Genomic DNA, 14,834 nt, shown 5'->3' with positions numbered 1-14,834 from the left:
TGACCTACTTTCTAACTATGAAAAAAAAAACTAGTTTAAAGTAACTCTCCATAAAGCATTAGTGCCTTTATTTTTCTTGAAAAGTGCAGTGTTTGAGAACTTCGACTCAGCTTAGATAAAAGTAGCTTAGAAGCTACTTAGAAGCTTTGTGGGTTAGCTCTTGCAATGGTTTGTTTTCCCTTTCTGCGGACTGTGSTTACAGAGATGAGTGATAGTCGAGGGAGGAAAGGTGACTGAAGTCTTATTGGCATTCTTCAGCATCTCTTATGAAGAACTTCTTCATAAGTTGGTTTATGCTTTGGACATATGTTCTAAAAACATTCTTTTGGCATTCTTTGGCATTAATTATTAAAATATATACTCATTTATGGGGAGCAAAGTAATTTTAGTAGATCGAATAGCAGATACTAGAAATTCTTGCTTTGAATGTCTCTATCTCTGTGGCTTATTTAACCCAGAATCCTGATACAGCTGMTGCAAATTATCAGGAGCTTATAAAAAGAAAAATCAGAGAGTCTATCATAATCTCCCTGTTTATGTGCTTGCAGAATGCCGCTTGATTTCTGTTGTAACTGGTACCATTTAAAAAAGGTTTCTGGCTCTTACATGTCATCCTTGATGTTGGCCCATAAAATGTGAGTGTTTTGGTGTTTAATGCCCTAAAGTGTATTGCTGCTCGTGGGATGGTGGCTGGCTGACTGACTTTCTTGTTTGCCCAGCCTCGCTGTTGTTGTTGTGCTCTTCTCTGTGCCATTTTTGGATTGCAGTGTCAACCTTGTAGCACCAGTTTCCAGACTTCTTGACTTACCAGTTACCTCATGGACAACCGTGTTTGCTTCTGTGGTGTTGAACTGCAGCAAGAGCATCGGTCTCCTTCGGCAGCTCACACTGGTCCAGGGCATCTGCTTCCCTGGCCTGTGTGTCTTCCTGTGAGGATGGAAAAGCCTCCCTGGAAAAGCCTCCTGAGCAACTGGGAGTCTGTAACCTGGGAGGCAGCTTGGCCTGGCTGAGCTTCTCCGTGGTAACCTGATCATTTCTTTTTAAAGGAGGAGCTCTGGAAGATTCAGGAGAAGCTGGAGTGCTACTTTGGGTCTCTGGTGGGCTCGAATGTTTACATTACTCCTCAGGGGTCACAGGGCCTCCCCCCTCACTACGATGATGTTGAGGTAGGTCAGCTCAAGCCTGCCTGTGAGGGGGTGCACGGAGCTTTGCTAGTGGCTGCAGGGTGGGTGCCCRTGTGTGTGCTTTCCTCCCACCCCTATTTTTTGGATTACCTCCCTGTATAGAAGTGCTTATGCACTGAAAACTTTTAACTGCTTGCCAGTGTTTCTTTATGGTATTTTTTCCCATTTATATAATTTTAACAAAAAGGTACTGAGGTATAAAATCATAATATGACATTAAAGTTTGCTTTCCAGGCCTGATGCTTTCATTAGGTTAAAAGAGAATTTGTTCTCTCAGCTTTTGCAGAAGACCTTTTCCTAGCAGGCCTTTTCCATTTTTATCTCATTCAGGTTGCCCAAGAGTCCAAAAGTCCTTTTCCCTTCCCCAAGTGCTTGAACTTTCTTCTGCTGGACACGGGAAACAAACTGATTGTGCTGCTTCCCAGTTTGCTGGTCCTGTTGCTCTAGCAAGTTATGGAATAAGGGAGCCCTGCAATCCAAATGCAGTTTAAATTACCTTCTAAAAGAAACATTAAAATAGACAACCAATTAAAAATGTGAACCCAAAGTTGGGCCATCTATCTTCAAAAAAAATATCTCTCAAATATGTTTTCTAATGACATTTTCAGGCGTTACAGAAAAACTGTAAGTGGCAATGGAACAGACACTCTATTTTTGTACTAGTCTGTTTTCYAGCTGCACAGTGAACGTTGCCAAAGTTGTAGACTAGCTGAGAACAGGGCAGATGAAATCTATTCCTTAAGTTATCAGCAAAATAACCCACATCACTTCTGTTTGCATTTGATCTCTGGTTTCTGGCATGGTTTCACAGACTTGCCAAGTAAGGACACAGCTCAAAATTTCTGAATAGCTGAATATGTGAGGGGTGGTCTTACACTTTTTGATCTGTGCTCTCCTGCAGGTGTTTATCCTTCAGCTGGAAGGTGAGAAACACTGGCGTCTGTATAAACCAACGGTGCATTTAGCGCGGGAGTATAATGTTGAGTCAGAAGATAGGATTGGGAATTCAACACAYGAGTTTGTTTTAAAGGTACAGTAATTGTTTTACCTGTTTTGGGCTATTGCTGCTGGAAAAGTAGTTGTATTTAAACTGGACCGTTTCTTGAGAGCGATATTCTAAATTCTTGTAGTTGTGAAAATGATAGGGGGAGGATGGGTTCATGTTCATGTTCTAGTTCACTGGGAACTAGAAATTTGAGTGATAATTGTCTAATCTATCAGTTTTAAAAGGTATTGTTTGCTTTAGTATTTAAATAATGGACTTAGGAATCAGTATATCGGTACTTTATATTAGTTCTTCAGTATTCTTCAATCTGGGCAGCAGGAATCATTGGCCACTTTTGTGGAGCTCTGTATAGMAAGAACAGAAGTTCCAGGCAGTGTTAGGAAACACATCATATTGGTGCAGGCTGTCTGATCCATTAGGCTAATCCATCTCTGCAGTAAGATATACTCATTTACTGGAGGTGGTCACTGTTTGGTCAATTAGAATTGAATAGTATACATGACATGCTGGGCAAAAACATTCTCTAGATTTTATTTTACTTGTTACATTGATTTCCCTCCTCCCAGTAAAGAACACTGGGCAGTTTTTTTGTTCTTTGGATTAAAACAATTGTCATGAAGATKAGGCCATTTGACGAGAGGTCATCTAGTGCTTGTCCTGGGCTGTTCTACCTGTTTGTACTTCAGCAGTGAACTTCAGCTTACTCAACTTGGTAAGCACCTCCTCAATGGTGCTTTCTTTTGASTGGGCAGTTAAAGAAGTTGAGTTTGCCAGTACATGGATAAAGCAGATAGATAGATAAATRAAGCAGAATAAGTAAAGCAAAGAGAAGCTTGCTTAGACAGAAGTAAATCCATACAGCTGGTCTGTGACTCTCTGCAGCATCTTTCAGACAGATGAAGAGATGGGATCTTGGCAAGTCCTGTGAAACGTCATAACCCAAAGAGGACTTTGGACTCAGTGAAAGCTCAAGTAGCTCTCACTTGAAATATGCCCATGTTAGACACTTGAGTAGTTTCTTGGAAGTAGATGATGCAACAATACAGACTTAAGGAACAGGAAAAATAAAATGGAATCAGATTTCACCTTTGTTTTGTGATTTTTCTCTTTGTCTGTGCTAGCTAGCTTTGTAAGTGTTTATATGAGAAGYTGGAAGTAAGCTGATAGTTACAATTCCACTCATCTCTTATATTCTCTTTTACATACTCTGTTTATGTCTCTTGATAATGTTAACCTAACTTTTGGCCAACTTTGATGGTCCAGATTGCAGCTCACTCTCTGGGGGTGGCATCATCTCACAGCTGTGAACTGCGCTTGAGATATTTTTCTGTAATGGAGTTCAAGGGCTGCCTTACTTCCTTAGAGGCAGTTTTGTCTGCTGTGGTTGTTCRTTTATTTATTTGTTTTTTATTCTATATACATACCTATTTACATAATTCAAGCTTTTATTAGTGTGGGGATTTCATTTAGAGGGGTGAGGTGAAAAAGGGGGAAGGTGATACTTGCCTGGTTTTTAGGTATGAAAACAGAAAATTTCAGACAACAGTATTAAAATAGATTATCATCTTTATGGTGTATTTGGCTTTTGATATGGAATACTGAGCTCTTCCCTGGAGGAAATCTGGCTGAGTTCACCCTACACGTCTCCTCTGCTCGCCAGCTGCGTTGTCGGTGGGTTCGTTTAGGCTGTGGAGTCTCCTTCTCTGGAGATCTTCCAAACCCGCCTGGATGCCGCCCTGTGCCCCGTGCTCTGGGTGTCCCTGCTGGAGCAGGGGGCTGGACTGGATGATCTCTAGGGGACCCTTCCAACCTCAACCAGTCTGTGATTCTGTGACTCATTTCAGCTGCCGTGTCCTGTSCGTGCAGCTGTGGTGGAACGTGGCGGGATGAATATTCCTGTGTTACAGTTCTAAAAGTTTCCTTTTCCTCCAGACAGATGTATCAGTCTTTTTTGTACAAAGCACTTCATTTTATGTTTCAAAAATATACAGGGAAGATCTATTTTGTGTTTTAAAAAATGTTAGCTTTTCTGCATAGTGGTTTTTTTTTTTATTTTGTATTTTGACAACAGTGTGATACATTTTGACCTGGAACCCTCAATAAATAAGGAATTCTTCTTTGTTTTCTTGTAGCCAGGTGACTTACTGTATTTTCCACGAGGGACTATCCACCAAGCTGACACTCCGCTTGGGGTATCCCACTCGACACATGTGACCATCAGCACCTACCAAAACAAGTAATTATTCTTTGCTTTTTTTTTTTAATTATTTTTTAATATTGTTTTCTTGAAAATTACTGTCACATGTAAAATGTGTGTGAATTGAGACCCAAACTGGTATTTCAAAGGGGAGGGCATGTCCTGTTGTTAAAACCTTGTATCGAGCTCTGCTTAGCTTTTTTTCTRGGTTCAATGTATTTAGCCTTTTTCTCCTTGTTCATTTTCTGTGGGTTGTACTAGACTGGGATGCAGCGCTACAACTCTCAGAAACATGGTGAAATTACTTAGGGATTCTTTTTTATCCTTTCATCTGATATGGACTACCACACAAGTACACCACTATTAGTTTTTTTTTTTTTTTTTTTTTTTAAGTATTTTGGTGTTTTTCAGGTAGAACTAGTGGAAGTTTGGGGAACTGGGGAAGGAGGGAAGGGAATCACTGGATCAGTTTGTAACCGGCTATAAGGTCTTTGTTACATTTGAGGATCTCATCGGTGGCTGAAGTTCATTCATAACCCAGTTCATTGAATATGAAGTTCATTCATAACTCAGAGAATGAGTCATGAGTTATTCCTTTTATCTTGTTCTCTCTTGCCTTTGATAGTTGCCCACACCTTTTCCAACTGATTTATTGCAAATTCTTCCTTTGCAAGTATTTCCTGCTGACCTGTGTTTTTCATTGCCTAACCCATTTATGCAAGTCAGGTTTTCTTAGATAAACATCTGCTGCTAGTGTCCATTGAAACCTTTTCATAACACAGGGAAATAAAGCTGCTACCAGCTAACTGATCAGCCTGATTTAGCCCCAAACTCCCTACATTCTCCCCTCGGGTTCTTATACATATTGATCAGATCCCCTCTCAACCTACTCTTCTCCAGGCTAAACAGGCCCAGCTCACTCRGTCTCTCCTCACACAAGAGATGTTCCAGTACCTTAATCATTTTGGTTGCTCTCCGCTGCACCCTCTCTAGGAGCTCCACATCCCTCTTATACTGGGGAGCCCAGAGCTGCCCCCAACACTCCAGGTGCGGCCTCACCAGAGCTGAGTAGAGGGGCAGGATCATCTCCCTTGACCTGCTGACAGCATCCTCCTGATGCAGGCCAGGATCCCATTGGCCTTCTTGGCCACGAGGGCACACTGCTCACTCATGGTTAACTTGGTGTCAACCAGGACTCCCAGGTCCTTCTCCGTGGAGCTGCGCTCCAGCAGGACAACCCCTAATGTGTGCTGCTGCCTGGGGTTATTCCTGCCCAGGTGCAGGAGGCCGCATCAGTGCTGACCCACTTTGGCCAGGTTTGACAGCAGATCCAAGCGGACAAGCAGTGAGYGACCTCCACACAGACGGTCCCATTCCTCCTCTCTTCCTCTGCCCTTTTTTCACTTTCTTCATATTGAACTGCAATTCTCTCATCTCTTATCTAGTGACCTAATCAGAGCAGTGACACTTAGAAAAGGTTGGCTTTTAAGCTGCTTTTTAAAGCAGTTTTGCTTGTTGATGGAGTTTGAGCTGATTTGCTGCTTTACAGATCAGTTCACAGGAATCTTTCTGAGTGTGCAGAAAAGGGTTTGTCCAGCTTGAGCAAAGAGTCCCAGCTGGGACAGTCCTCGCAGAGCTGTTGTATGGCAGGTGGTGCTGAAGAAATGGGAACTGTGGTCTTTGTAACGGGCTTGCTGGAGGTCTGACAGGCTGCTGTGGAATAAAAGTGTTTCCCTGTGACAGCCTAAGCCAAAGATCAGCCCACTGAGATACATGAGAAACAGTACGGTTAAAGAGCCTGTTCCCTACATGTGTGTGTAAAGGAAAACAGAAAAGCTCCAAGAAATCTCCTCTTCATAGAAKTGGGAGCCACTTCTGGTGAGGCTTGTGGTAGCAAGGTGTCAGAAGCTGCCTCTGCAGAAGTCCCAACATAGGCTGGCACTTTGATTTGGGGTTTTGAGGTCTGCAAGTATTTCTCMGAAAAGACCTCTCTGGAAACAGACCATGTTATGGAGCACCCTGGAAAGACATGCTGGGAAAGCTGAGCGGGCAGGAGATGCTGATGGTAGGAATGGCACTTGGTGAGATTTTAGGCATTGAAGCTTAGGAGGCTCCTCTGTGCTGGGAGATCCCAGCCTGAGACAGGCAGGGAAATGAGGAGGAGTCTTTCACCAGAGCAATCCAGCAAAGCTGTGAGCAGCTGGAAATAGTGGCTGATGGATGGGCAGTGAGGGCAAGAAAAGGGAAGCTGTAAGCAAATGTAAGACACCGAATCACACCTATTGGACAGGATCCTGCCTTCCCACTTCATGGCCTGTAGTGGAACACCTGAGGTGATGAGGGGAAAAATATGAATGAGGCTATAATAAGTAAGTCATACATTCACGAGTCTGCCAGAGCCTTGGATTCTAGACACGTGTCTGGGTCATTGCCCATAAAATGAGCCTGTGAGAGAGGGGTAGGGAGATGGACCATCCCTGCACTGTACAGCGCCCAGTGCAGGGGCACAGGCCTGCAGAAGCTGACACWGGAAAGCACAGGCAGTAATCGCCCTCCCCACGAAGTTCTGGCTGGCAGCTTGGGAACAGAAGCCTAGAGAGCAAGAGGCAGCTTTTGTGGTAACTACCCAGGCTGAAAATGAGGCTTCATGTTGGGTGGGATAACCCTGGATACACCTCCTTTTTCAAAATAGACCTATCTCTAAAGCGCCTTAAATGACATCCCCCAACAAACTTGCTGTGTGCAGTGAGGCCACAAATGCCCACGACGGGGTAGTTGCGGCTCCAGCAGCGCTCCATCATTCCCTGAGGTCAGCTTTAATCCGGATCCACCAGTAGACGGCATGTGAGGTGGAACACTGGAACAAAGCGGCCCGTTCTCCAGCCAGTCCCTTCCCTGGATAGCGGTGCCGCTGACCTGCAGCTCGTGAGGATGCAGTTTGAGAGCGGGCTGCCACCTGAGCCTGCAGGGCAGCAAGGACAGGTCAAAGCCTCAGAGGAGATCTGGCACCAGAGCCCTTGGCCTTGGTTAAAGCATCACGCCAATCCTTCACACTTCCACAGGCACTGGTGGCAGTTACATACACAGATACAGTTGTATTCCTGTTTTATATCAGTACAGCTCTTTCAGTCTAAATCATTTCTTTCCTGCTGATCTTCAGCTCTTGGGGAGATTTCTTGTTGGATGCAATTCCTGGCCTTGTGTTCGATACGGCAAAGGAAGACGTGCTGCTGCGGAAGGGCATACCAAGGCAACTGCTTATGGTAAATAGGAGGGACCAAGGGAAGATCCATGCTGCATTCCGTGGAGCTTGGGTTCATGTGAGAGCCACTCTGTGTGAATATTTAGCAGGTGGATGTCGCTGACTCCACCAAACAACTGAGCAGCCTTTTGAGAAGGCTTGCGGAGCGGCTGGAGAGCACCAGGGACCTGAGCTCCTCTGACATGAAGAAGGACTTCATTGCGAACCGGCTGCCGCCGTGCTTGGGAAGTGACGCTGGTTCCCTGACACCAGGTGGATGGTTCGCTTGGCTGATGTGGGGGTGGAGCTGCTACTAACCCTGCCGTTTCTGAGTTTTGTGCTCTGTGTTAAGTAGAGCTCTTAGTCTAGCTCACCTCTCTCTGATGAGCCTCCTGTTGTGCCGGGCACAGCGTGTGTAAGTGAAAACCTCAACAGGTAGCTGTGTGTCTGGTGGAAGAGATGACAGGCCTCTCAGGTTAAAATAAATGGTATCCTATAATGCAATAACGGAAAAGGAGATTTTAACGAACTGCTGTTTACTGAGGGTGTTAAACTGGTAGAAATTGCCTTTATGCTCCAGCTTGTTGTTTAAGCTCTACTTAACTATCCCAAGTTTAAGGTCAGATTTCACCAGTTTCCTTCCTGTCTTTTTTTATATATATATATATAATAATATTTATATATATAAAAACATATTTATATATATAAATATATTAATTTTTATGTTTTTTAATATTATGAAATATATATATATTATAAATAAATATATATATATTCATATATATATGAAATATATATAATATATGAAATATAATATAAAAATAATATATACTAAAATAAAAAATATATAAAATAACTTATAAGTACATAATATAAAATATTATGATATTTATAATAAATACATAATAATAATATATTTTTTTTCCTTAGGTGGGAAATTGCCAAAACTAGATAGCAAAATCAGACTGCAGTTCAGAGATCATGCTATAATTACTGTGGAGCCAGATCAAGAGAATGCTGTAAGTAAAACACAGACATCCCCATAGGCTTGAGGGGGGAAAGGGWTGGGTGGCATGGTGTGAGGGTTGATTCTCTGTTGTGCTGGCCTTGAAAACAGCCTTGCAATGTACTTAGTTGGATCCCACATCTCACTAGGATTTGTTATGATCCTGGGGTTGGAATACGGCATGTTCTTGCCTTTTGGAGATGTACCAAATTGAATTTACTCTGTGATTCTGCACAGTAGGTGCCTGGCTTTTATTTGGGATTAGTTGGGTTCGTTCATTACAACTGCTAAATGGACTCCGTAGCTCTTGACAACAGTTTATTTTATTCCCTGTTTTGAAGCGCATAAACAAATTCTAAAAACAGGCTCCCTCAAGAGGGGGAATTCTCCTCTGTTGCTGGGCGTGTTGAAGACTGAGTGCAAATGCAGCCAGTTACCGTTGTCTAAGGTGGTGGCAACGGCYACTGGATTGTTCCACAAATAGCTGGAGTTTTGGATTACAGTGTGCAGACTCTGTCTTAGCTATGTAGCTTTCTGTGCACTTGAGCCTGTTATTGGAGAATGGCTTCCTGAGAGACAGCTTCAGGATTTTAGGATTTAGTATTTTGCTTGTAGAAATGCTTTTTTCTTTTTTTTTTACATAAAATGTAAAGAAGAMGACTGTAGCTTAACTTTCAGATTATTCCTTTTTTTTTTCCTGTCCCTGTTTTGTTTGTGTGTACACTGCTGTTCCGCTGTGTGGGGTTTGGGAAASTTTTTGCAGTTGTTCTGTGACTGCTTTGCAGCCTGTGAGGCAGGACTTGGGGCTGCAGCTGGGGTGAGACCAGCCCCGGGAACGTGCACCCCTTTGACCAAGGAACAATTAYGGATTTTCAAGACACAGAGCAGCTGCAAAATGAAATGTAGTGATGCATGCTCCTTCATTAAGCCATCCATGATGTGCAACCTAAATTGCATGATTTATTTAGTTAGTTGGAAAAATGACACTGTGCAGGCTCAGTCGTGTGARCCTCCTGGAGGCAACATTAAGGCAGAAGAGAAAAGGCTGTAACTTTTTCCGATGTTTTGCAGAGATGCAAGTGTATGCAGTAATGGCTGTTGTGTCACTCCGATAGGAAGGTCATTTGCTTTATTTGGTCCCTATGGCAGATGATTGTAATATTGTCACTTATTTCATATTTCTTCTTCTYGTCTCACAGGACGAGATTCGCAAAGAGATGGTTTATGTGTATCACTCTTTGAAGAACAGAAGAGAAACGCACATGATGGGGGCTGAAGATGATGCTGCCAGTGAGGAAGGCACATCCCAGGTATGTTTGTCAATTCAGTCGAGCACACAAAACCAGCAACCAAGAAGTCCCATCACAATCTTGTGTTTTGCTGCATTAGGTGAGTTTGCCCTAGATGAAAAGGTACCGTGAGCCCTAGTTCTGCTCTGTCTCTCAGGCCCCAAGCATTTCTGCCCATCCCTAAGCATCTGGGTGAGCTGAAATTGCAACACAGAGGCCGTTAACGCTAGGACTGTGTCATCTCTTATTTAATTAAGCACGTGAGGTGTTAACAAGATTTCTCTTGTGTGTCCAGGTAACTAAGCTGGAATGCAGAAAGTACTTTTTCCTAGCTCTGTGTCCCTTAGCCCCTTAGCTGCTAGCTTTATTAGCACATGCTAAAACTCACTGCAATCTRCTCAACGTGCTGCTTCAGCCTAATGCATGTCAGTCGGCAGCCACTGAACCACGTTGCTGTATGAGAGTATCATTCTTGTATTGAAATGTGAAGATAGTGTTAATGAGAGTAAAGCTGGGTCTTTTCCATTCTTACTCAGGGTGTGTGTAATATATTTTKGCTTGGAGTAAAAGTAAGTTTTCCTGAAGATTGGTCATGTCCTTTCGGAACTGCTCGTTCCACTTGTGACCGAAAAATGCTGTAGTTTAGGAATGTGACCCTAAACACTTGAATATAGGTTTTTGAAAATACATGTTAGAGGCAAAACAGAACAGATTTTGCCTGTTCTCACCTCAATAATTACAGCCAAGGCTTTAGACTTTGCCTGGCTCTCTTACTTGTTTCATAAGATTTTGTAGCTCCTCCACAGCAGAGATGAGGTCTTACACTGGCATCTGTGAGAGTGTGTSCAAATCCCCAAATCTACTTTAGTGCCCTTAGGCTCCAGCTGTGATGACAGCCCTGCTCTGAGGCTCTGCAGGGATTGTGCCAGGTACACAAACTCATGTACCCATCCAAAAGGAAAAAGGAAAGAAAAAAGGAGTGGTGGGGAGGGAGTGGAGGGCAAGYCTGTGAATTAGAAAGGTACTGCCTTCTTCAGTGCGGAAATCTGAAAAGGAAGAAGTGCAGCCTCGGCTTCCTGCTTCATAACGTGTGATGATCCGGCATATGTCAGAGATGTCAGCTGTATTTCTGTTTGAAAAGGCTAGCAAGAGGCTGTGCTGTCTCTTGCAGGATGTTTGTTTCTAGAAATCCCAGCAGGAAGTGGAGGAGAACATACATACCTGCTTATCATACCTGCTTCCTAATCCCATTATGTAATAGGAAAAAAAAAATACATTTAGTTGATGAGGTTTTTTTTATTTTCTTTTTTCCTGCAGACTCATGGGCTGCGTTTTCCTTTGTCATACATGGATGCACTGAAGCAAATTTGGAGTAACGCCGTTGTTTGTGTTAGAGAACTGAACCTTGCCTCGGATGACGAGAAAGAAAACCTTGCCTTGGCACTGTGGACTGAATGTCTCATTGAAGTTATTTGATGCTCTTGCCAGTTCGCTCCTCCTGGAGGTAACCTTCCCAGGCCTCAAGAGCCTCCTGCAAGAAGGACTTCCCTGCCACCCCCACCCATGCACCCTTTGGTTTGTATTGGTGTCTAACAAAGCACTGCAATACATWCTTTGCTACGGCTTCAGTGTCAACTGGTATTTTTGTTCTCTTAGCTTTTTGGGAAGACTGGAATCTGGAAAATACGTAGGCTACTTAGACACGTTAGCAGCAACACAACTCATGCAACGTTAATTCCTAGGCTATTACTGCCCTTAGGAAAGTTCCATCTCTCTGCAAGCTTTGGGTCCTCTTACTTGTCACAGTTAAGGAGGCCTAATTTAAAAGTAAGAATTCCTTTAGGATTTTTATGAGGATACTCTCCTCACTGTCCCCAAACACTTGCTTTTAGATATTAAATCTTGTTGCCCTACTCCTCTTCTCCCCTGTTCTTATTAGAAATTCAGCTGCTGCCTGAAATCACTTGAAATCTCTGCTTGACCTTCCTACTGCTTTCCAGCAGTATCTGTTCATGCAGTCTTGAAATGGGAACRGTGACCATCAACATGTCCTTTTAACATTAGCTTAAAACTCCCAGCTTTGGCTTTAGTCAGCCAGCTCACCAGGRCAACAGAGGAACTAATCACTTGTATATATTTAAATGCTAACTGCCTTTTCTTGTTGTCCACTGAGCCACAGTTATGGATAATATGTCCCATATCACCCTGAATGGTGCAGGATTCCCTTTCCCCTGGACATGTACCTAGTTTGGGGGGTCAGCTATAGATGTACAGGCTGCTGGACCTCAGCAAAGAAGTGTGTTCTTCTTGCAGCTGGYGAGTTAAACAGAAGGAAGGAGTCCTCAAACGGGCTGTGTTGTTTCTGCCCAGGAGAATCCCAGTCTCTCTGGAATGGCTGCTTGTGTTCTTACCTGAAGCACTGAGACTTTTCCTAGGGAAAATCCCATTCTTCCTCGGTGCTGCCACTTCGACTTAGAAGAATTGAAACAAAAATAAACTCTCAATAGTTTTAACCCCCTGCCTCCCACCCCATCTTAATTTTTAATGTGAAAGCAATTGAAACCGGTACTGGAAGTCTTCATCTTSAGCGCTCGTTTGAGCAGTTTCTGTTGGAAGCAGTGCAGTTAGTTCAGTCTGCGAGTACCTGAGTATCTCAAGTCACTTGATACTTGCACTTTTTGGTCTGTTTGAAAGAAACTGGTTTTGTTCTGAAGCCTGCCTGGCAGCTGCCTGAAGCAATATTATTATAGGTAGTTCATTAAAAAAAAAAAAAAGGAAAAAAGAACAAGCTTTTTGTCCTAAAAAGTTTTATACAATTAAAATATACGTGCTTAGCATTTTATGTTCAAGATCTCTTAGTACAAAAAAGCCTGCTTTACTTCATTATGTAACAGCGACACACCAACTATCATGTAGTCAATCTTGGTTTAAGCAGCTGGAGCTTTTACACATGCTTTTAAAATTGCATATGGAAAGCAAAGATCATCTGTAGAACACTTGGTATGCTGACTTACATAGAAAGAGCTAAACAAGTGCTTTTGTTGCAAAAATATATACATATGAATATATGTTACTTAAACAAGATCTGTAATTTTAGAATGCAAAGTAGGAAGTGCAAGTAGGTAGTATTTTCTTTTTAAATAGTACTATATAGAACTCCATTTCATACAAAAATAGACATCCATGTGTTTTACTTTTGTGGCAAACTTTTTCTTTTTTTAAAGGGTGAACCTGCTTGAATGCACAAGTGGAATAGTTACAATTTCTGGAAACTMAAATAGTATCTGTGTCTTTAGCTAATCTAAACTCTTTAAATAATTATGGAGATGCATATCCTGAATATACAAATAAGGAAGAACAATATTACATCAATGTCAATGAAGCAGACTAAGTTGGTGACCCTGAAATGAAGATACCAGTGATCTAAGGGCTCTCTCTTCCAGGGACTTCAGGTGAGCACAGCCTTTCAAATGCCTCTATTGCCTTCTCTGTTTCCCAGCACTGTGAGAGGATCAGGCCTCTCCAATCTACAGCATTTAGAGTCCAGTAAGGTGATTTGCTCTCTCAGAGGTTAGCTGGTGAGATGGTTGCATAGTATTGAAGTCGAGGAAACKGCCAGCATACAAAGGGCTTTTCCTCCTTAGTGTAATTCCTCATCCAAAGATTAAGMTGTAGGTGTTTGTTGGTGATGAGAGCGCAGCTAGCGTACAGTACGTGGCTCCTCCGAGAGTCAGCAAGTGCTGGAATGTCGGCTGTTAGCACCTTTGRAAATATGTACTAGGGTGGATTATGGTGAATGATCGCATTAAATTAATTTATATACACCAAATAAAATACACCTAGAGTAGATCATTACTGCTCTATATTCAGCTAGCCCTTAAAGAAATCTAGCCTGATCCAGGATAGTTCTCTTTTGATACGTACACATACGGCTGTGTGTCAAAGCTCATCTTTAGAGACAACTCACAATTCTAATGGGTTGGAAATAGCCTATGTGTCAGCAAAATAAGTTCCTGAATCCAGAAATTTTAAACTGTTAAAACAAAACAAAGGAAGGTAATTTTGCTTGTACTAGTAGGGAGGTAAAAGTAATAGCTTTGATACTGTTCTGTGTCACTCACGGAGCTGGCAGGTCCAGTTCAAAGTTGTCTTTATGAACAAAACAAACAGTGCTTCAGCAAGAGAGATGATGTGAGATTCAGGATCTCCTGAAGGCTAAGCAGCTTCACCTGGGATACAAAGCAGTCCAACTCAACCTCATTCGAGCTCCTCAGTGCAGTAATTCCTCAGGGAATTTCTGTCAGCTTTTGGGAGAAAGGTAAAGGCAACGTTTCTCAAGTGCCTTCTCCATGTTATCTTGCGGTTCCTGTCTTGCAAAGCTTCTGTCCAGTCTCCTGTGTTAGCACTTTAATAYTTCTGAGGAGCAGAAATAGTGAATTTCATGGGAGTGGCCTTAGAGAACCAGAGTGCAGTCTCTGTGGAAGACTCGACTTCACCTCCTTCAGATTTGTGCAAAATTCAGTTGTTTTAGGAAAGAGTGCTTGGCATAGAGAGCAGAGAAGATTTGCTGTTTAAGGTTCCAGTGGTATGTGACTTCAGTAGTTCTTTCTCTGTGTTAATAATCCACTTCAGGTCATCTTCCCAAATCTCTGTGGTGGGTTCTGCTCACAGTATTTCAATGTCCCATTTTTGTGATGGTTCATCCTCTATGGGCTGATTCATAATTATGTGATTCTTGTCATAATAGTTTCCTCCTTAAAGCAAAACAAACATGTGAAGGCAAAAAYAGACAAAGAAATACTCAGAAAAGTCTATAAATATTCTTAAAATGTGACCAAGTAGGAAAATCAGCTGAAACCTAGAAATTCTATCAAGGAGGAGCCAGGATCTGCTCCTTCACGGCGTGTGTTT

At 42.5% G+C, this 14,834-nt stretch overlaps 1 protein-coding gene across 1 annotated transcript in view; it reads left to right on the top strand.

The window, feature by feature from the left end:
• Positions 1-11,694, top strand: part of RIOX2 (ribosomal oxygenase 2) — a 14,741-nt gene extending 3,047 nt beyond the window's left edge. The window contains exons 2-9 of the mRNA XM_026038549.1: positions 1,047-1,166; positions 2,086-2,214; positions 4,323-4,426; positions 7,548-7,650; positions 7,736-7,901; positions 8,559-8,647; positions 9,834-9,944; positions 11,241-11,694. Of these exons, the coding sequence (XP_025894334.1) occupies positions 1,047-1,166; positions 2,086-2,214; positions 4,323-4,426; positions 7,548-7,650; positions 7,736-7,901; positions 8,559-8,647; positions 9,834-9,944; positions 11,241-11,399 (981 nt within the window). The 3' untranslated portion in view covers positions 11,400-11,694. The remainder of the gene's footprint in view (positions 1-1,046; positions 1,167-2,085; positions 2,215-4,322; positions 4,427-7,547; positions 7,651-7,735; positions 7,902-8,558; positions 8,648-9,833; positions 9,945-11,240) is intronic.
• Positions 11,695-14,834: the final 3,140 nt, after the last annotated feature.

Source organism: Nothoprocta perdicaria, unplaced genomic scaffold, assembly GCF_003342845.1.
Source record: "Nothoprocta perdicaria isolate Ctin4 unplaced genomic scaffold, notPer1 scaffold_212, whole genome shotgun sequence".
In the NCBI taxonomy this organism is placed as follows: Eukaryota; Metazoa; Chordata; class Aves; order Tinamiformes; family Tinamidae; genus Nothoprocta; species Nothoprocta perdicaria.
This window is presented reverse-complemented; position numbering and strand designations above follow the sequence as displayed.